The following is a 23,689-nucleotide window of genomic DNA, read 5'->3' as shown; positions in this document are numbered from 1 at the left end:
TACTTTGGAGCTGGGCCTTGCCTCTCATTCTTCTGGGTCAATATACATTTAGAGGCCCAATGAAAGCCTCGGTTACATTTTGGACATGGGGTTTTGGGTTTTCTCTCACCCTGTCTTCTCACTCTATCTCCATATCTACAATGAGCTCTCAAATGTCCAATTTTTCCGCAGTGAAAACATCGACGAGTTTCTCTAGAATTCCTCTGCCAAGAAGGACCTTGTCTTTCCATGTTCATCATAGTCTGGGCATAATAAGCATTTGTGCCCACTGTGGCACAGCGTCTAATGATTTCTTTTAAAGGAGCATTTTTGTCTAGCCCCCATATAATTCTCTTGCAAATCTCATTGGCATTTTCCTTAGCCAAATGTCTAGTCATTATTTCTGTTGCTGCATTGTCTCCAATGGTTCTTATTACAGCTGTTTGTAAACGTCCCACAAAATCTGCAAAAGGTTCATTGGGACCTTGCTCTATTTTTGTGAAAACATTATTTCCATCTTTCTGTCCAGGGAGAGAATTCCAAGCTTTTATTGCAGCCTTAGAAATTTGCTCATACACTGTTATGGGATAATAAATCTGTTCTGAACTCTCTGCATACTGACCTTCACCAGCTAGTTGGTCAAAAGCAACTTGTACAATAGCTCCTGTTTGCCTATTGCGTTGGGCTTGAATCCTACATAATTCATGAAACTCCGAAAGCCACAATAAATTTTGTCCCGGTTCTAGACAAGTTTTCGTTATGGATTTCCAGTCATTTGGGGTTAGGATTTCATAAGACAAATTATCCAGTAACATCTTCACATAAGATGATGTAGCCCCATAAAGAGTGCAACCCTTTTTCAAATCTTTAATTTTTTCCAAATTAAAAGAAGTGTATCTTCTCCCTTTCTGACCTGAGGAGTTGAGCTCTTCAATCACAGGATATGCATTTATAAAATCAGATATATCTTCTCCTTCATTTTTTGCTTTAATTAATGCTTTTTCTAATCTCGTCAAATTCTGCTTTACAGGAGAAGCTGACTGTGTTTCTGCCTCTCTCCCTCCCCCTTGTTCCACCCATGAAGGGTTAATTGCGGGGGGAGGGTCATGAGATGTGGAATCACCTAATTCCTCCTGCTGTGAAGTATCATACTCAGAATTGTAATTAAATCCATTCTCATCTGATTCGTCCTCCTTTTCACCTAGTAAAGTTGGCATTTCTTCCTCCTGTACTTTCCTTTTCATCATTCTATCACTTAAATAACTTCTTATAGCCAATTGTATTACATTATATGTATTAATTATTGAGTTAGGCCCATTTTTATCATAGAATTGACAAAGATCCTTTCCAACCAATTTCCATTCATTTAGATCTAATTCCTTATCAAGAGAGAAACAAGGACATATGTCCTTTACAGTTTGTAAAAGTTCAGTGATTTGCTGTAAACTTATAATTAAACCTTGGCTTTCCATAATTTTGACAATGCTTTCTAAACATTTTCCTTGAACAGAAACAGACTGTTTTCTAAATATCTGTCCCATCTTAGCTGAAATTCTACTTTAACTCTTCTAATAAAATTTCTTTGTTGCACTCACCCTAATTTCTGGGTTGAAGTCTTTTCCACTGGATCAGGATCAGAGGCTTTTCCACTTGAATCAGGATCGGAGCTTTTCCACTGAAATCCACTGAGGGGTTTGTTTGCCCCACGTTGGGCGCCAAAATGTTGTGATCTAATTCAGATGGATCTGAATCGGTCCCTGTTCGGGCGCCAAAATGTGGTGAGCTTTTTCTTCTCAAAATGCAGCCAGGTGATAAAAGTTCAGATCTTTTATTATTTCCAATATAGCCCGGTTAGCTTAGAGGCCTATCTCTCTGCTTGGTTCCAAGAGCTCTCTCCAAATGTCTTTAAATCCAAAGGTCTGGTCCTTCAGCCTCTGCCTCTGCTGTCTTCAGTCTCCAGCCAGCTCCAGTCTTCATGTCATTCCGGTGAAATCTCGACCTGTAGCGTCTTCCTCTCTCCCAAGAACACTTCTGCCACCAGCCAGCCAAGTGGAAAATATTCTGTCTTGCCTCGGAGAGAGGGCTTCTGGCGTAACTCTACTGAAATCTGACCGAGAGCTTCTGTCTGTTTCTTTTATCCAAGAGGGAGGAATTGTGGGATACGAGAGAGAGGGATTATGGGTTTTCTCCCATAGTGCTCTCTGGCCCAACGAGCTTCAAGGGAGGTGTGAACTCATTGAACTTAGTTCTACTTAGTACCTTGTTTCAGGTTCTGCTCAAAACATCTTCTTGTAAGATTAGATCAACTCTAATTAGTTAGCAGTTAGTAAGGATTCCAACATGTTCTAATTTGTATTGTTTCTTAGAAATTTTTAAATGAATGTTCAATGAACTGATGAATGAATTAGTAAATGAATGGAAAACAACTCATTTAAGTCTTAAGATTAGGGGTTCTCCCTTGGGGATAACTTTCTCTGTATAGGAGAAACAAGATGTCAACAAAGTGTCAGATCGATATATTATGATGATGATGGACTCATAAAATGTGTTATGTCTATGTCATTGGCTAATCCCCTATAATAACAAAAAGTTGCAGGTTTTAGTTCACCAGTATGCACAATACCAAAAATGATACAGGACTAAATGAATTTGATGTCATAGAGTGATCATTGGATCACTTAGACAACAAATATTTATCAAATGACCTCTATATTTTAAGCTTTGTACTATGCCTTGGGGATACAAATGAAAAGAATGAAAATTCAAATTCAAATGTAGTTTTTAGGCATTAGATTATTCAAATGTAAAACTACTCTAAAACTATTAGGACCCTATATGTATATGTATATAGATATATTTATACATAATAATAGCATAAATAAATATGTAAATACATGGATAAATAGCTACAAAAAAAGGATATTGAGGAAGGAGGACTCTAGTAATGCGGGAAGATGCATTTACAGATTTCACACAAAAGACAGTTCTTATGCTATGTCTTAAAGAAAGAAGACTTTTTGAGGAGAAGGTAAAAAAGAAGTACATTCCAGGCATGTAAGATGGCTAGTGCAAAAGAACAGAGAAGTGACATGGAAAAAGGAAATAGGAAGTTACTGAACTGAACCAAGTTTGGGAATCACATAGTCATATTTTAGATTAAGGTAAATTACTTTAGCAGCAATGAGTCGATTAGAGTAGTGAAAGTCTTCAGGAAAGATGACGAATTAGAAAGCTGCTACAATAATCTAGATAAGGTAACAGGTCCTGAAGCAGTGGTAGTTGTTTGTGTAGAGATGGTAGTTTAAAAAGGTAGAATGGAAATGATTAGTTAAGTGAAACTTTTGTTGTAGATTAATCATTTCCTAGTTCTAAGTGACTCTTTGTGAACCCTTCTGGGGTTTTCTTGGCAAAAATAATTGTGATAGGACATTTCTTTTTCTTGATCATTTTAGGGATGAATAAAATGGGACAAACAAGTTTAACTGACTTGCCCAGAACCACACATTAATTGTCTCAGTTCAAATCTGAGTTCAAGTCTTCTTCAGTCAGTACTTCCTGACTTCCTGGTACTCTAATAAGCTACTTAGATGTCATTAAGTGAAATGAGTGAGATTGAAAAGTCAAAGATAATATCGAGGGTAAGAGCTTGGGAGAACAGAAGAATGATCTAGCCTTGGGCAGAAAAAAAAAAGGGGAAGAGGGGGAGTTAATCATCTGGTTCAAAGAGCTGAGTTTTCAAATGAGAAAACCGTATTCCAGATAGGTAAAGTTATTTGCCCAGTTTCACACAAGTAAAAGATCAGAAATAAGTGTAAGGTAATTCATACCAATATTTTATATCTCTTAGAAGTGGGACCCTGCCAGGCTCAAGTCACATTTTCATTGTAACCACTTTGCACTCAGAATATTTGTTTATGTATCTCAGTAGAATTGTGTTTTTAAAAAAATCTATAAAGCAAATATTTGGTTCTTTTTTCTTGTACAATTTTCTGTATTTATCACTGGGAATAGAGGCTGTAACATACTGGGCTAGCACGAAAATCAGAAATGGAGTGTTTCTTTTTGAGGAATAACATGGTCCTTAGGTTGATAGGGTCATCTGAAACATTAATCTATAGACAATTTAAAAATTCTACTGTGTACTACATTTCAGATTCCTTAGCCTCATGTTTGCATAATGCAAATCATTAAAAGATTTGCTTGTTTAAATAAAATGGTGTATCTATACGCACACACCTGTACTTGTAACATATGCATTAATTTTTAAAATTTTATTTTAATATACAGTGCTTTATGATTCATATTGTAAGAGAAAAATCAGAGCAAGGGAAAAACCATGGTAGAAACTTAAAAAAAAAAAAAGTGGACATAGCATTCAGTCCCCTAAGTTCTTTTTCCTAAATGCAGATGGCATTTTCTGTCCAAAGTCTCTTGGGATTGCTTTGGATCATTGAACCATTGACAAGAACCAAATCTTTCATAGTTGATCATCTCACATTCTTGCCATTATTGTGTATGGCAATGTGTGAACAAATTGTGTACATGTGCTCCTGGTTCTGTTTGTTTTGCTCAGCATCAGTTTGTGTAAATCTTTCCAGGCCTCTCTAAAATCAGCTTGTTCATCGTTTTTCATAGAAAAATAATATTCTATTATCTCCATATACCACAACTTGTTCAACCATTCCCCAGTAGATGGGAATCTACTCATTTTCCAATTCTTTGCTACCACAAAAAGAGCTGCTACAAACATTTTTGCACCTGTGGATTATATATATATATATATATATATAATTGATAGAGTGTGCAACTTACTTTTTTCTTTTAATGATAAAGTTAAGAATATTTCAGGAAAAGACTGATGTTTAATAGCTTGATTTCTTTCACAATGCCATAATAAAATTTTGCTACCTTGTAGCATTCAGCAGCTATAGAGGCTGATGTTAGCTGTCAAAAGTGTGACAACAAAAGCCAAATGATTCCATCTTTAAAGCAAGGTTCATGACTATATTCTTCCTTCTATCAAAGAAATAACAAAAAAAAAATGGTAGCACATAAATGAAAGCATCATTGGAATAAACAGTCATCAAATCAATAATAAAGAATCCTGAATTTGGAGTCAAAAAATATCAGATTGAATCCTAACTTAAGTCTTTCATTACTATAAGACTTTTGGACACGTTATTTCACACACATGTGTAGTATGTGTATGTATTCTCATAGATTATGCACAGGAAGTAGAGTAATTTCTGTGTAGGAATTCAAATATAGATTCACATGGCTGTGTTAATGCATAAAAATAAATTAGCTTACTTTGGAATATGGTGTTGTATATATTTATTATTATTTTACTGAATTGATATTTTCATATTATTTGAAATTTGCAATGACATTAGCTAGTATATGGACAGTATTCTGGGCCAAGATTAATTCAAGACAATTTCCTGTAATATTGGAACAAAAAGAGATATTTATAAGTCATTCAATAGTTAGCAAAAGTAGGATTATTTAGTTACAATTAAGAAAAATATTCAAAAAGTACATGCATTGAGGACAGTTGATTCAACTGAAAAAAAAAAAAGTTTCCCTTGCACGTGTCAACTATTGTTTTCTACCAGTCAAGTTTTAAAGAGTTTCAGATCTTCATAGCTATTTTATAATCAGGCTACCAGAAATTTGTCAGTAACTTGAGATTTTTGTTTTCTAAACCATTCAAAGAAGTTTTTAATATTTTTAAAGTAAAAATCAGCCTGCATGAAGGAATGAGTTAGGTCTACACCTCTACTTCCTTCTTGACAGTACTTGTTATAAACAGCAAAGCCTTTTCTGTAGGGCAAAACAAGAATCCCAGGCAACCAGATTATGCAAATATAGGGCTTGTGTTGATTAAAGTTACTGTATTCAAACCAAAGTTTAAATTCTCTTATATTTAACACTGCTAATAAAATCTGCAAGGCTGTTGTGGTGAAGTGGAAAGATTTGCCAAATTTTCCTTATAATGAACCTAAATCTGAATCCTTCTAATTTATGATGCCTACCCATTATTCCAACCTACTACTCTGGTGTAAAATAGAATACTCATAATCTCTTTCCATATGACAGGATTTGAAAGTATGTCCTCTCTGTAAGTTTTCTGTTCTTCAAATTGAACATTCCAAGCTATGATTTTCCTATGGCACAATCATAAGACCCAGTATCCCAGGTGCATTCCTTTGAACATATTCGAATAATGAATATACATATCAAAAGATGAGGTGCAAAGCTGAAGACAAAGATCCAATTGTGTTCTAATATAGTAAAATACAAGAGAATTATAAATGGTTCTTTTTCTAGATAGCACTTGTATTATGTTACTTCCATGGCATAATGTTAATTGAAAATGAACTAATAAGTAAATCCTAGAATCTTTTTCAGACAAATTAATAATTTTTCCTTATTTTCTCTCTATTTTTCACTTATGATACTGGGTTCAGAACTTATGTGAAAAATATTTACTTAAATGTTATTGTTGGTAGTTGTTTTTTATTCTTAAAAAGATATGAATTGTTCTTGAGCGCAAAGAGGCTTGTTGGAAGTGCTATAAAAGAAATTAAAATTCAAATAAGAGAAGTTAGAAAGAAAAAAAGTGAGAGATATGCAAGAGAGAGTCAACAGCTTGGAAAATGAAGACAATTCCTTAAAAAATACAATTGGTCAAATGCAAAAAAAAAAAAAATCCACTGAAGAAAACAACTACTTAAACAATAGAATAAAACAAATGGGAAAAACGATACAAAAGATAACTGAAGAAAATCACACATTAAAAAGTAGAACAGGGCAAAGGGAAGCTAATGATTTTACGAGATATCAAGAATCAGTCAACCAAACTAAAAAGAAGGAAAAGGCGGAAGAAAATGTGAAATCCTCATTGGAAAAACAGCCAACCTGGAAAATAGATCCAGGAGAGATCATTTAAAAATTATGGATCTACCTGAAGGCCATGAACAAAAAAAGAAATTGGATAGCATTCTTCAAGAGATCACCAAAGAAAACTGTCCCAATAATCTAGAAACAGAGGGGGAAATAGTCATTGAAAAATCCATTGATCCCCTCTGAAAGAGATCCCACAAGGAAAACCTCCAAAAAACATTGTTGCAAAACTCCAGAACTACAATATCAAGGGGGAAAAAATTTACCATAAACAGCTAATTCAAATATCAAGGAGCAAAAGTCAGGATAACCTAAGACTTGGTAGCTTCAATATTGCCAAAAGGAAAGGACCTAGTGTTACAACCAAGGATTAACAACCCAGAAAGACTGAGCATTTTCAATGGATCTTCAATTTTATAAGAGACTTTCAATCATTTCTATTGAAAAAATCACAACTAAATAGGAAATTTAGTTTTCAAATATAAGAATCAAGAGAAGCATAGAAAGATAAAAAGGAAAAAAAATCTGTGTTATTTAAGGGTTAAAATATTTACATCCCTAGATGAGAAAATGATATCTGTAATTCTTTAGAACTGTATCTGTCATTGTTGCAGACAGAGGGGCACATCACATGTAAAGAAAGTGTAGTTGTGAATGGACTCAGGTGGGATGATGTCAGAGAAAAAGATATTAAGGAATGGGAAAAATTCTGTAATGGAAGAAGAGGAAAGGAGAAGTATAATGGGACAAATCAGATCCTATGAAGAGGCACAAAAGACCTATTACATTGGAAAGAAAAAAGGGAAGCAGAGGACCACTGTCTAAAGCTTGACTTCATCAGTTTAGCCTATAAGGGGAATAATTTAATCATTCAGTTGGGTATTTATCTAACTCTATAAAGAAGTAGCACTAGAAAGAGGAAAGAAAAGATAAGAGTTAGAAGAGAAGAGAGAAACACTAGGGAAAAATTGGGAAAAGAAGCGGGGGGTATGATAGAAGGTAGTGCATGGGATGGATCAAAAGAAAAAAAAAACATACTAATAACAGGGCGGGAAAAGAGAACAAAAGAATATACAGGAGAGAAATTAGCAAAAAGGGAAATAAAAAGCTGGTAATCATAACTGTTAATGTAAATAAGATGAACTCTCTCATAAAACAGAAGCAAATAGAGTAGATTCAAAAACAGAATCCTACAATATGCTGTTTACAAGAAACATATTTGACACAGGCACATGTAAAGTAAACATAAAAGGCTAAAACAGAATTTATTATGCTTCAGCTGAAATTTTAAAAGCTGGGGTAACAATACTTACCTCAGATAAAGCAAAAATAAAACTAGTTCTAAATAAGACATCAGGAAGGAAATTACATACTGATAAAGGGTACTATAAATAATGAAGTAGTAACAATACTAAATGTGTATGCACGAAGTGGTAGAGCAAGTAAGTTCTTAAAGATTTTAAGCCTGTTACAGGAAGAAATAGAAAGCAAAACTATACTAGTGAGGGAACTCAATCTTTCCCTTTAAGAATCACACAAATCTAACCACAAAATAAACAAGAAAGAAACTAGGGAGTTTAATAGAATACTACAAAAACCAGATATGATAAATTGCTGGAGAAAACTGAAAAGGGATAGAAAGAAATACATCTTTTTCTCAACAGCACATGGCAGCTATAAAAATATTGAACATGTAATAGGGCATAAAAACCATACGTTCAAATACAGAAAGGCAGAAATAGTAAATGCTTCTTTTTCAGACAATGATGCAATAAAGTTATATTCAATAAAAGTCAGGAAAGATAGACTAAAAACCAATGAAAATTTTAAAAAGCTAACTCTAAAGAATGAATGGATCAAATAACAAACCAAAGAAACAATCCATCATTTCATACAAGAAAATGACAATGAGACAACATACCAAAACATATGAGATGCAATCAAAGAAGTTCTTAGGGAAAATTTTACATCTCTAAATAGCTACATGAATAAAATAGAGAAAGAAAAGGTTAATGAACTGTGCAAGCAACTAAAAAAGCTAGAAAAAGAACAAATTAGAAACCCCAAATTAAATCTCAAATGTGAGATTAATAAAATTTAAACTAAGAAAACTATTGAACTAACAAATAAAACTAAAATTATATCTATATCTGTATCTATATATATATATATATATATATATATATGAAACTAAGGTTTTATTTAAAAAATAGCTAAACCTTTTGTTTATTTGATTTAAAAAAGGAAAGAAAAAAAATCAAAATTGAAAAAATTACCACCAAAGAAACAGAAATTAAAGCAATAATAAGGAACTATTTTGCCCAAATGGCAGCAAATCTGAAAATGTAACCAAAAAGGATGAATATTTACAAAAATATATGTTGTCCAGATTAACCAACTAATTGGTAACAGATTTGCAAGTGAATTCTACCAAACATTTAAAAAACAATTAATTCCAATACTATATAAACTATTTGGAAAAATAGGTAAAGAAGGAATCTTGTCAATTTTCTTCTATGACACAAATATGGTACTAACACCTAAACCAGGAAGAGCCAAAGCAGAGAAAGAAAATTAAAGGCCAATCTCCCTAATGAATGCTGATATAATACAATTGAATAAAAATGCAATAAAATTTAAATAAAATAGTAGCAAAGAAATTAGAGAAATTTATCAACATGATAATATACTGCACAGATTGTTCAACATCAGGAAATTTATTACCATAATTGACCATGACAATAAAAAACAAAACACAAACCCTATTATAGTTTCAATAGATGCAGAAGAAATTATTGACAAGATGTAGTACCTATTTCTATTAAAAATACTAGAGAGCAAAGGGATAAAGGGAGCTTTCCTTAGAATAAATAAGTAACATCTTTCTAAAACCAATAGCAAGCATTGTTGGTAGTGAAGGGAAACTGGATAAATTCCCAGTAGGATCAGGAATGAAACAAGGAAACTCCATTATCAACCCTATTATTCAACATTGTGCTTGAAATGTTGGCTTTAGCACTAAGAAAAGAAAAAATAAATTAAAAGAATTAGAATAGGCAATGAGGAAATAAAAGTATCACTTTGCAGATAATATGATGATATACTTAGAAAATCCTAACAAATCTTTCTAAAATGTTCTGGAAACAGTTCACAGCTTAGCAAATTTGCAAGATAAAAAAAATAAACCCATAAATAAAACATATTATCAGCCTTTCTATATATTACTGACAAAGCTCATCAGCTCATCAGAAATAGAAAGAAAAATTCCCTTTAAAATCACTACCGACAAACTGAAATAGTTGGGGGTCTACCTGCCAAGACAAACCTAAGAACTACATAAACACTTCTTACACAAATAAAGTCAGACCTAAACAATTGGGAAAAATATCAATTGCTCAAGGATAGGCTGAGCTAGTATAATAAAAATTACAAACTGCCTAAATTGGTCTACTTGTTCAATGTCATCCCAAATTACAAATATATATATAAAACTAGAAAAAATAATAACAAAATTCATCTGGAACAACAAAAGGTCAAGAATATCAAGGAAATTAATGAAAAAATACAAAGGTTGGTGGCTTAGCAATAACAAATCTGAAACTATATTATAAAAGAGCAGTTATCAAAACCTAAGAAATAGTGTTGTGCTAGTGAAATAGATTAGATCATGACACGATAATTAAAGCCTATAGTAACCTAATATTTAGTAAACTCCCCCAAATTAGAAAATAATATGTCAGAAACTTGGCACAGATCCATAGAGGGCTTCAGATAGTGGGGGAACTCTGGGTGAGGTATAAGACCCTTCAGCTCAGAAGGAATCTGCTGACAATATCTGGTTCAGCTACCCATCTCTCCTAAGCACTCTGGCCTTCCTGAGAAGTCAGGGGGTGGTGATAACCTGTGTTGTAATTAAAGCAGAGTGATACCAAGTGCTAAAGAGCCATCTACATATAACAGCAAGTTGTTTATGTTATCCCATATGCACAATGTTGCTATAATTATATAAGGATATTAGGGTATGTAAGGCAGAGAGAATTTGGAATAATCGGACTCCATGTTTGACTTGTTTGACATGTTAGCAGGACCCGAGTCCTGCCTTTTCACTCCTCTTATAACACCAAGGACTCTGGCTGGTACCAAGGTCCTCCAGAGAGCTAGGTTGGACACAACATATACTTACATATCACACACCACAGCAAAAAAAAAAAAAAAAAAAAAAAAAAAAGGTCAAAAATAGGTATATGATTCACACATAAAGGATTATATCATAAGCAAATTAGGAGAGGAAAGGACAATTCACCTATTGGATTTTTGGAGAAAGGAGGAATTTATAACCAAAGAACTAGAGAACATTATAAAAAACAAAATGGACAATTCTGGTAACATGAAGTTAAAAAAGATTTGCACAAACAAAACCAAAAGAAACAAAATAAAAAGAGCAGTACAAAGTTGGGGAAAAATCTTTATAGCTAGTGTTTCTGATAAAGGTCTCATTTCTAAAATATATAAAAAACTGTGTCAAATTTATAAGAATACAAGTCATTCCCCAATTGATAAATAGTCAAAGGATATGAACAGACAATGTTCAGATGAAGAAATTAAAGTCATCTATAATCACAAAGAAAAAATGCTCTAAATCACTATTGATTAGAGAAATGTAAATTAAAACAACTTTAAGATAATATCACCTCACACCTCAGATTGGCTAACTTGGCCCTAATGCATTGTTAGTGGAGTTGTGAAATGATTCAACCATTTTGGAGAGCAATCTGAAACTATGCCCAAAGGGCCATAAAACTGTCGTTCCCTTTGACCCAACAATGCCACTACTGGACTTTTTTCCCAAGGAAATCAAAGTAGGGAAAAGGATCCACACATACAAAAATATCTGTAACAGCTCTTTTTGTGGTAGCAAAGAATTGGAAAATGAGTAGATGCCTATCAGTTTAGGAATGGCTAAATAAGGTATGTAATATGAGTGTAATGGAATATTACTGTTCTATTTAAAAAAAAATGATGAACAAGCCAATTGTAGAAAGGTCTGGAAAGATTTACATGTACTGATTCTGTGAAACAATCAGAACTAGGAATACATTGTACACAATAACACAAGAATGTGCAATGATCAACTATGAAAGACTTGGTTCTTCTCAGTAGTTCAATGATCTAAGGCAATCCCAACAGAATTTGTATAGAAAAAGTCATCTGCATCCAGAAAAAAATATATGGAGACTGAAAGAAAATTAATACAAAATATGTTTACTTCTCTTTTCTGTTTTTTTTTCTCTCCCATCTTTTTCCCTTTTGTTCTGATTTTTCTTTCCCAACATGATTCATAAAGCAATGTGTATTAAAATTTAATTACTTAATTAAAATAAAAGAAAAAAGGAAAGGAAATGGCAAACCCCTCCAGTATCTGTCAAGAAAACCCCAAATGAGGGCACAAAGAGCTGGACATGACTGAAATGACTGAACACAAAAATAAAAGAAACAAACAAACCAACCTGGAAATAACAAAGGGATAGCTTCAGAAATAAGGTCATCAATAAACATTTCTTTTAGGAGATAGGATTAAGTGAGATTTGAAGGAAGCCAGGGAAACCACAAGATGGAGATGAGAAAGGAAAGAATTCCAAGCATAAGAGTCAGTCAATAAAAATGCTGAAAATCAATAAACTGTCTTATGCAGACATAAGGATGTCCCTATTGCCATGCTTTATGTACAGCAGGAACCCAAATAATATGTGTTGAATGAATAAATAAATGATATCTGGGCCTGTTTATCAATGTGGAAAGATTCATATGTGGACATGGGGAAAAATCACTGTAGTTCTCTTGTGTACATATTCTTTTAAATGATATCAACAATGCATTTCCAAGAAATTTACTCACTCAATAATCATTATTTAGAAATCTGCTCTGTGCTAGGGGAAGGTTAATTTATGATAGTAAATCACTCACATTATTATAGTACTTTTAAGATTACAAAAGTTTTCCCTACAATAGTTTTATTAAACAGGTACTATAAGCACTATTTTACAATCTGATTTTATAGAAAAAAAAATAAGGTTCATGGAGAATAAATAATTTGCCCATTCTTCTACAGCTAATAAGGAATAGAATTAGAACTTAAATCTAGGAGTTTTAGCTCCAAGTCCAGCACTATAGCCACCTTTCTATGCTGATTCTGTAGATAATTTGAAAGCAAATAGAATCCCAGTATAACAGGAAAATAGGACACTGGCAGTGATAAATGAAACATACCATGATAAGATTTTTAAAGACATTCATAACAAGGTGTTATATGAACTTGCTAGGAGTACTTTAGCTATCAAACTATATTTTACATTGAACATAATATTGCAAGGGTTATATAGAAGCAAATATCCTTTTGCCACAAGAAGGCCTCATGCTTGTTTCTTTATTTCCCTTATATTTTGTGATTATTAAAAGTTGTTTTTTTTTAGATCACTAAGGAGAGACCTTTGACATATCAATTAAAAACTCCTATATTTCCATAAGAAGAATAGAAAAATATATTCTTGGAATAAAATTACTCAAAACTATTCCACTTGCCATTTTTGACATGGCAATGTCTTAGTGATATGATATTGAAAAACAGATTCATCATCCTGTGGGTCACTATAGTATTACAAATTCAATTTTAACTCAAATACTATAAAAATTAAAAGTTTAATTAAAATTATTTTTCAGGCAAGATGTCCCACATATATCAATGACACTTGAAGACTACAGATTAAAGAGAAAATGGATATGAGCTAATATTATTATCAAATTTTGAAACAGTACAAATAATTTCAAAACAAGGTCTAGGATTCTAATTATAGGGAATTCAGATTTTTAACTGTAGAACAGTAATTTCAAGCTGTGTACTCTTTTACATAGTGGGAAACAACCAACAATACTTTCTGAATTTGTAGTGAGAGGATCAGAGATCAAATATTGGTTCTGCCACTTCTTAACCCATATTAATTGAGAAAGCCACAAATGGTTTCTATTACTATAATACTCACATGAGTGGCATAGAAACCTAAGGAGTCTCTATTACAAATCTCAGACTGGAAGATCCTTTAGTCAAACTAATGCCTAGATCCAAAATTAGAAGACCTCTGTGTCAGTGCTATATTTATTACATTATAGAAGTGTAAATTTGATCAACTTATTTGCCCACTATAGGACAGTTTTGACATCTGTAAAATTAAGAATATGGGGGAGGGAACATTTAATTTCCCATCCAACTCTATATATCTATATTTTTTTCTTTTTTTAATTTGATGAATTGATTGTCCATTTTTTCCAAAATATTAGAAATAGAGAAAAGATGGGAGAATGGTAGGCAAAACATGAAAAGAAAATAAGTGAAGGTATGTGTTACTATCATAATGAAATTTCTAGTAAATTGTTTCAATACTCTGGGGGGAAATGGTCCTATATATCACTTAGACCATGATTTGACCTTCATTTGATCTTCATTTACTGCTCAAATAACAATTTATTTAGCAACTCAAAGGTGAAATGATATTGTCAATTGGGGCATAAGAAATATAGAAAGCATCTAGGTTATTGTGAGAGGTGATTTTTTCAAATGGGGGGTTAATGAGTAATATTCCCAATTTGGTCATGATCTTCTAAATTTAATATAAAGAACATAAAACAGAAACCCTTGAATTTACTTACCTAGACATCGAGTTTCTGTACCACTCCAAAGTCCATTTGCTAAGCATTCTCTGACATGTGAACCAACAAGAGTGTATCCTGTATTGCAAGTAAATATGGCTGTTGCTCCATATATGGTCAATGTTCCAATCTTATTACCATTTGGTGGATAAGACAAACCTCCACATGAGATAACTAAAGAAAGATAAAAAATACCTTATATGGATATATGATCATCTTCATAATATTTCTATATTTAAATTAATCAAATTTCATAATTTATTTGTTATTCCAATTCAAATTCCAAATCCAAATGAGTATCATATTTTGTTAGGTCAGTGGCACATCCAGTTTTAACATTCAGAATGAAAGATGAGTAATTATACTTTATAGGAGAGCAAGGTTTATCTGTATAAACTGACATATGCCTACATCAAACAGTAAGCAATATATTCTCTTATATTTCTGGATTTACTCAATAACTATTATAATTTCCTACCTGCTAATGTCTTGGTACAAATCACAAAAATACATATATTTTTAAACAAATGTTTGTTTATACTCAAAACCTTCATGTATTTTCAAGCTATTAAGGTGTCTAAAAACTACAGTAAGACTTTTGGGACACACTGTATAGATACCTTGCATATTCTGTATTTATCTGTGTAATCTGTTATTTCCTTCAAGAAAAAATGTGAATGTGTAAAAGGCAAGGACTTTTTTTTTTGAATTTTCAGTTCCCAGTAAATTGTGTTTTCACATTCTTGAGTAAATATTTGACTAATGCTTATTGGATTATTAATAACCCATATGATTACCTACACTTTTTTGAATGTATCTACATATATACATTTATAGCTTTCCTTTTTTTGTATCACATATTACAAGTAACAAAATAATTCTTATAACAGTTATATAATTTGAATCCATAATCCACAATGTTTTGCCTGAGAGGTAGACAGAACATGTATTATTCCTACTTTATAGATGAACTGAATGAGGGGAATGAGGGGAAAAGCACCGAGGTGGCTTGATTCCTAATCTAGAATGCTTTCTACCATTAATTTTTTGTTTAATTTAAGAGAAGTTAATTTTTATATTGTGGTTCACAAATTTACTGACAACTATATGAATTAGTATTTAATTCATTCTAAATTTTGACAGATTCCTTTTCGTTTTAGAACCTTAAGACTAGATAAACCTGAGCTGCTATATTTTGCTGTTTTACAAACACAAACACTGATTACACTGTGTGTCAAGAAAGAACAGATATAACATTTTTAAGTTCTTATATTCTAGCTTTAGTACATTCCAATACAAATGTTTCTCTTCTAAAGAAGGAAAAAGATATAGCAGAAATCTTTCTCAGCATTCAATGGAATTTGTTATTTTTAAGTTAAGTAGAAATAAAAAAATATCAATTACACATATACAAAACACAAATATTCCTTTACTTCTAAAATTCTCCTACTTTTTATTTTTTATAGATTTGTTGTTGTTTTTTATATTTTGAAATTACTAATTTGAAATTTGCTAATCTTTTCTATTTTATTAATATATGCATAAATATATAATATTTATTTATATAATCAAATATCATTTACATTATGTACATATATATTTTCAACTACTTTAGATGCACCCCATTTTGCTATTTTGTCTCATCACTATTAACTTTTTCAAAGATATGTTCCTTGACTCCTTTGTTACGTAGTAATTTGTTATCAGACCTCTATTTCTGTCTATGTCTTTTGTCTATCATCCCTAAAGTGGATGCAATTTTTATTATATTCAGTGGAAAGTATTGCTTTTTTCTTTTTTTTTTTTACATTTATTTAAAATTTCATTTTTCTACCATATATGGACTATTTTTAAGTGATAGTAGTATGTGATAGCAGAGGAAGCAGAGGATATTAAGAATTACAAAGATAATGGAAAATTTATGAGCTTTAACTAAACCAGTGGTACTCTAAATATAATATTCTTGTCTTATGACCAGCAAATAGAGATAGTATTAACAGAACTAAATAGTATCAATCTTGATATTCTTATTATAAACAAGATCAAAAGAAATTTCCAAAGTTTCAGTTAATTGGAAAGACTACTCTTAAACTCTTGTTAGAGGAGCAGCTAAGTGGTATAGTGGATAGGGCACCAGTCCTGATGTCAGGAGGAGTTCAAATCTGTTCTCAAACATTTAACACATCCTAGCTGCATGGAGGATTATAGAGTATAAGCTTCTGCTTTTGTGGTGGAAGTGAACTAATTTGAAGAGAATAGGAATAGGAATTTGTCAGTAGACCATTGGCTAGTCAAATAGATACCATCGCAGACTAGGAAATTGGCCATACTTATCATAGCAGTAATTATTGAACTTTGTATTAAGTATAGATAAACCCACAAAATCTGTCCCTCTATCATTTTATTCCTACTTGCATCAAAATGCAAGTGATCTTCTCTGAAACTTTCCAGGTCTATCATATCTTTCTTAATATTTGGCAAAGAGAAATAAAATGTTCAAGGTATAGTAAGATTATGATTTGATACAAATTAAGTAATTCCATGATTTTATACAACTAAAATAATATGGAAAAGATAAAGATCTAAAATCAAGAATTTAGCATGTTTGGGGAGTATCCAGAGACAGAATAATGGTAAAAGAGGGACAAAAAAACCAAAACAACTTTCTTTGTCATTTTTCTTATAAATATTTTAATTAGCTGCACATAATATTCAATATGCAATTATATAGGTTTGAGGTCCACTGTAAAATATAAATCCTCAATTATGTTTCTATGAATGTTATATGAAATGCAGCCATTTGCACATTTCCTACTAAGTAAAATAAATCTGGGAATTTTGCATTACTTAACTGTCTGCAAACATTCATTAACCATTTCACTTTAATTTTTGAGCACCAAATCAAAGTACATCTCAATAGGCATCAAGCATTTGATGATAATTGATCATGATAAAAATTTATATAGCAATGATAGTGATTATGGTGCTGCTGAAGATGAGGATGATGATGATTTTGATGAATGGAAAGTTATTTAACAAATTTTTATTCAATGATATTAAAGAGTTTATTCCATACAAGAATAATAACTGTATTAACAATGAAACAAGAATCTATTTTCTCTTTCTTCTAAATTTTTGAAATTAAACTGATTTGCTTTCTTCCTAATCAAAATGAATTCAACATTCATTCATAATTTCTGTCTGTAGATAGCTGCCCATTATCTTTCTGTTAATATTTCCTTTCTAGGTTTTCACTAATTTTTTTTCCTTATTTTCTCCAGGAAGAATCTAATTTTATTAACTGTAGTAACTTCTGATTTGCTTATAACATGGAATTATAATATTATATGGAGGAAGAAGATTATGTACACTTATTTCTTATTTTTCTGAATTTTACAACATTTAAGATTTTTTTTTCCTATTTTTTGAAATCATACTGTAACTCACATTCTCTCTTAGTACTTTAAAGTTAGAAATTCAAACAGGAAGCTTGGTATTATTTTAGGCTAAAATAGAGATTTATACTGCCATAGATCATATCTGTGTATAATATTATACTATCATAAATAAAGGCTTAGAAAGGCCCTTTAAGGACATTTGTTCCAAAACTAGTATTTTACAGATGAGGAAACTGAATCCATCAAGATTATGTCTTGGTATTCATGATTCCAGAGAACTAATGATGAAACATATTATCCATTAGAGAGAAGTGAAAGATTTAGAATGAGGAATGAAACATATTTTTTGTATGTAGCCAGTGAGGGATTTCATTTTATTTAACTGTGAATATTTATTGTAAGAATTTTTCTTTTTTTAAAATTCCAGTTGGGTGTGAGAGGGAAAAAAATAATCTACTTTGCCTTAATACAGAGGAGATGAAAAGCAGTCATATATAATCATAAGGAAAATTGAAAGAAACTGAAAACTTGGGGAAATCAGTTAGAAATATGTTCTAAAACAAATTGAATGCAAAATGACAATTTTTGTAGTTTGGTTGTTTCTGCTGCATGCAACTCTTCATGACCCCATTTTGGGATTTTCTTGGCAAAGATGCTGGAGTGATTTGCCATTTTCTTCTCCATCTCATTTTATAGATGAAGGAAATGGGGCAAACAGGATGAAGGGACATGACTCTAGGTCACATAGCCAGGAATTGTCTGAGGCCAGATTTGAAGCTATAAAGATGAGTCTTCCTAATTCCAAGCCCAGTGCTCTCTCTACTGCACCAGCTGGCTACCACAAAATTACAAAGTTTATATCATTTTGTTTTTATTTTTGTTTTTTTTTCTAGAGGAATTAAAGAGCAACCTGATTTTATGTAGTAGGAGAATGACAACAACACTTATGTGATATTTATGTAGAGATTGGATTGGAATGGGGAGATACTGGAAAAATAAGAAGAAATAGAAGGTTATTGCATTGTGAGAGACAATAAGAAACAATAGGTTAGTGATAGTATAATCAGATAGCATGGGATAGATATTATAGATTCCATGGAGGTAGAATTAAAAGTACATGACAACTCACTGCACAAGTGAGGTACAAGGTGAAAGAGAATGAAAAGTTAAGGATGATTCCAAAACTTTGAAATGGGGTTACTGAAAGAATTGTGGCACCATTGACTTCTATACAGTACAGTTACCAAAGAAATTAGGAGGAGGAAACTATTCAAGGAGAAAAGGTTACATATTTGTCGAGAGAGAGAGAGAGAGAGAGAGAGAGAGAGAGAGAGAGAGAGAGAGAGACATAGAGGGTGTGGAAAAGAGATGAAAAAAGAGATTAAGAAGAGAAGAGAAAGAAGAAATAAAATTAGAGGAAAGCAAGGAGTTCAGGAAGTGTAGAAAGAGGAGAGAAGAACATCAAAGATCAACTTTTTTTTTTTTCTGAAGCAATTGAGGTTAAGTGACTCTCCCAAGGTCACATAGCAAATCTGATCCAGATTTGAACTCAGGTCCTCCTGACTTCAGGGCTGGTGTTCTATTCACTGCACCACTTAGCTGCCCTGAAGATCAACTTTTATTACTGAACAATTTGGCATAGGGCTTGCCTAGGTAATGGCCCTCTTTAAGAAGAATATAAACTTAGATACCCTATTAAATAGAATGCTCTATTAAGTTACAAGAACAGGATTTAATCAGTGCTCTTCAGAACATTGTTATAGGGAAGTGACAGCTATTTGGAAAATAACTTCCACTGGGAAGAGATTTGAGGCAGGGAGATCAAATAGGACTCATGTAATAGAATAGACATGAGATGATGAAGGTCTGTACTAGCACAGTGAAAGTATTAGAAGAGAGGATGAGATATACAAAAAGCAGAAATAAAAGGATTTAACCAATAATTAGAAAGGTGAGGAAATAGTGAGGAGTTGAGGATGACAACTTGCTTGTAAGCTTGAGTGACTTTTAAGCAAATTACTTAACTCCTCAGTGTAACATTTTAAGCTATTAAAACATTTTAATGTCAACCTTTTAAGCTATTAAAAAAATAATCCTTATAAAGCATAACTCTGTGAACTGTTTGGCTTGGTATCATCATTGCAATTGACACAGGAAGTCATTTAGGAGCCTGAGGATATATACATGAATATATATGATTCTGTCTTAGTGTATACTCATCATCACAAAACATCCCTTAAAATGCAGCATCTTATGATATTTGTTGTTTAATCATTTCAGTCATATCTGACCCTTTGTGCTTTACTTTGTAGTTGTCTTGGCAAAGATACTGGAGTGTTTTGTCATTTTCTTTTCTAGCTCATTTTATAGGTAAAACTGAAAGAGATGTAGTTAAATGATTTGCACAGGGTCACATAGCTAGCAAAAATCTGATGCTAGATTCAAATTCATGATTTCCAGATTCTAGGACTGGTGTTCTCCCCATTGCACTTGCTGCCGTCCCCCTTATTTTATTAGTATAAATTATATTCATACCAAAGGTCCCTCTTGGTCCCAATTAGTTTCTAATTTAGTTCTAAACTTAAAGTTCTGGCATGAGGGAGTGGCATTAGGAAAAACCAGTACAGGGTATAAGGAATACTGGCTTCCTCTTTAACAAAGAATAGGATTTTCTTGAGTAGAACTAAGCCTTATAAAATCAAAGTTTCTGCATGAGGAAAAGAGCATAAGTGTTATGGGCCAGAACTCTGAACTTGAAAAAAAGTTTTCTTACAAGATACTAAGTCAATGGAATTGATAGAGACAATAGTTATCTAATTTAGCATTGTTCAGTATGATTGATTTAATCCTACAAGGAGATGTTATGGGCCAGAACTTGAAACAAAGTACTAAGTAGAATTGAAGAGACAATGGTTATTTAGTTTAGCATGGTGATTAATACTTCTCTAAATTCAATATAATTGATTTAATCCTACAACAAATAATGGTTTCCTAGCAAAATAATGATTGGTTTGTACTCAGTGTACAGCATATAAGCAAGAAGCTTTCAGGGCCAAAAAGATAAGCACACTAGAAGCTCTTGGAGCCTCAGCCAGGATTCAGTTAGGGAGATTCAGAAACCAGAGAAGGCAAGCAGGAACTCAGGCTCTTGGAACCAAGACTACAGAAGGCCTCTAAGAAAGCTAACTGGGCCACAGGAAAGGAGACAAGACTTGGAAAGAGACAATAAAGGATTTGATTTTAATACCTGGCTGTATTTGGGGTGATTACTGAGCGGAAATTAAGGCTACCTCCAGAGACCGCAAGGAAACCTCAACAGAGAATATTACATTTTAGAGAAGAATATTACACATAAGGTGAAAAAAAAAGGAAATTATTTTACTTCTGATGTTCTCTTATAACTCTATTAGGCAAATATCTACATTTAACACTTAAGAAGTTTACCCCTCCTTTTCTCCTCTGTCCATCTTCACACACTAGCACATATTCGTAGATACATACCAGAGCTTTAAGAATCAACAATTCTAAACCTTTGACTTTCTACTTTGCAAAATTCCAATGATATTTTGAAGTATGGCTGGTAACAGTCTGGCTGTTGTTTTTATAGAGGATTGTGAAAAATTTTATGATATTTTCATAATATATGTGTATCAACAAATCATAGTTTACGCTATTATTTTTGAGACAGCCATTGGCTATGCTTCTATCTTTGCATGCAAGAATATAATCTTCCTTTTCAATAATTTGTTATCAGAGATCATAATACTTTCTGAATAAATATCTACCTAAATTATAATTTGTTCTAAATGAATCAGTGAATGCCCTTATTAACAATATGATTGTTAGATATGTGTGAATTATATACTAATTTGATGGCTTATTGAAAACTTTTGATTGTTGTATTAATCTATTGTATTCTTTGAGATTTTGAAAATGCTTATTAATGAAGAAAAAAATCATTAAATTAATCTGTAGTCTAATCTGACAAAACTATCATTAAAATAGTACATGTATACATTCTCTTAATATCTAAAGACAAAGCAATATAAGTAATATTGTGAATGAATTTGAGTAATGATATGAAAAGGATTCATTTCTTTTTCCATTTATAGTAATAAGAAGGTAAGGTAATCGACTATCTTTAAAATAAGCACATATTTGCTTTCAGTAAGGAACCCTAAAATATATATTACCAAGGATTGTTAATTTGTTACTTACCCTTACAACCTGGCCTTTCATCTCCTATGCTCCATGTTCCATTAGCTTGGCACTGTATGAGTCTTTGACCATCTAAATAAAAACCAGGACTGCAACTCAGCACAACTTGCGCTCCATACTCATTTACTGATCCAGAAACCAATCTCCAAATGACATGTTCTGAAAGTTGGGTCTCAATACTAGGGCAAATCACCGCTAAAAAGGAAGGAAAGAAGAAAATTTGAGTATTGGTACTTTTTCCGAAGAAATAATTTTAGGGAAAAATGAACCATGATTTCAATTTTGTGAATTCCTACTCCATAAAATGGAAAATACTAGAAATCATTTTAACAAATACATGCCATTTTAGATTTTACCAGATTTGTCATTAAATTTAAATATATGTAAGACAGCAGACAAATGTTTACACTAAATGTTTAGACAAAATTTCTAAACCATAAAAAGCCAAGAATAAATTTTATCCAATGCTCTCATTTTATAGATGAGTACACTGAAGTGCAAAGAGGGGTCACATGATTATCCAGTTCTAGACTTAGAACATAATTCAAGTTTCCTAGCCTGAATGCTTTTTATGTTGAGTGGTACTTCTGACCTGTACATGATGTTCAACAAATTTTTACTGATAGATACAATTTAATTCAAAAAATATTTTTTTTTGCCTAATCCCATGTCACTACCTTTCACAAATTTGTTGTTCTAATCAGTTATTTCTTGAATTTGATATGCCATCTGTCAACCTAAACTTTTTGCCTTTGGAATAATCTGCCCCACCCCTTCTCATCATATTTTTTTAATATCTCTGCCTGTCAGGAGTCTCATCTTTCTTGAAGGCTAAGTTCTGGAGTCATCTTATATATACTAGCATGGCACCTAGAAGAGCACAAATATGTATATTTATTGAAGTTAATTAAGTTGAAATAAATTGAATAAATGAACCTCAAGAAACAAATGTATTAAAAATCAAAAGAAATCTCATATTGTTAGTTTTAGTTTCCCACAGTCAATCAATCAATCCATCAATGAGAATTTTTTTAATTACTATTTGCCAGACACCATGAAAATTCTGGACATACAAGAAAAGGCAAACGACAGCCCTTGCAACATGATATGAAACATAACATGCATACAAATATATAAAAAGCAAACCATATAAAGGATAAATAGGAAATAATTAACAGAGGGAAGACTCTGAAATTATGGAAGGTTTCCTGTACAAGGTGCAATTTTAGTTGGGACTTTAAAAAGTCACAGATATCAACAGTCAGAGTAGAGGAGGGAGAATGTTCCAAGCATGAGGAATAGTCAGAGAAAATACCCCAAGCCCAAAGATGGAGTTTTTGTGTGTGGAACAGACCAGAGGCTAGTTACTGTATAAAAGAGCATATAATGTGAAGTAAGGTATAAGAAAATTGGAATGGTGAGGGAGTGGGATGCGTTATAAAGGTATCTGAATGCCAAATTGAGGATCTTCTCTTTGCTCCTGGATG

The 23,689-nt window shown here is 32.2% G+C and overlaps 1 protein-coding gene across 1 annotated transcript in view; it reads right to left on the bottom strand.

The window, feature by feature from the left end:
- The window catches only part of CSMD1 (CUB and Sushi multiple domains 1), a 2,716,069-nt gene that overhangs the window by 115,147 nt on the left and 2,577,233 nt on the right, over positions 1-23,689 (bottom strand). Inside the window, exons 51-52 of the mRNA XM_051975995.1 lie at positions 22,203-22,397; positions 14,587-14,760 (exon numbers count right to left, since the gene is read on the bottom strand). Coding sequence (XP_051831955.1) covers positions 14,587-14,760; positions 22,203-22,397 — 369 coding nt within the window. The remainder of the gene's footprint in view (positions 1-14,586; positions 14,761-22,202; positions 22,398-23,689) is intronic.

Source organism: Antechinus flavipes, chromosome 2 (assembly GCF_016432865.1).
Source record: "Antechinus flavipes isolate AdamAnt ecotype Samford, QLD, Australia chromosome 2, AdamAnt_v2, whole genome shotgun sequence".
NCBI lineage: Eukaryota > Metazoa > Chordata > Mammalia > Dasyuromorphia > Dasyuridae > Antechinus > Antechinus flavipes.
Note: the sequence above shows the minus strand (reverse complement) of the source record. Positions and strands in the feature narration are given on the sequence as shown.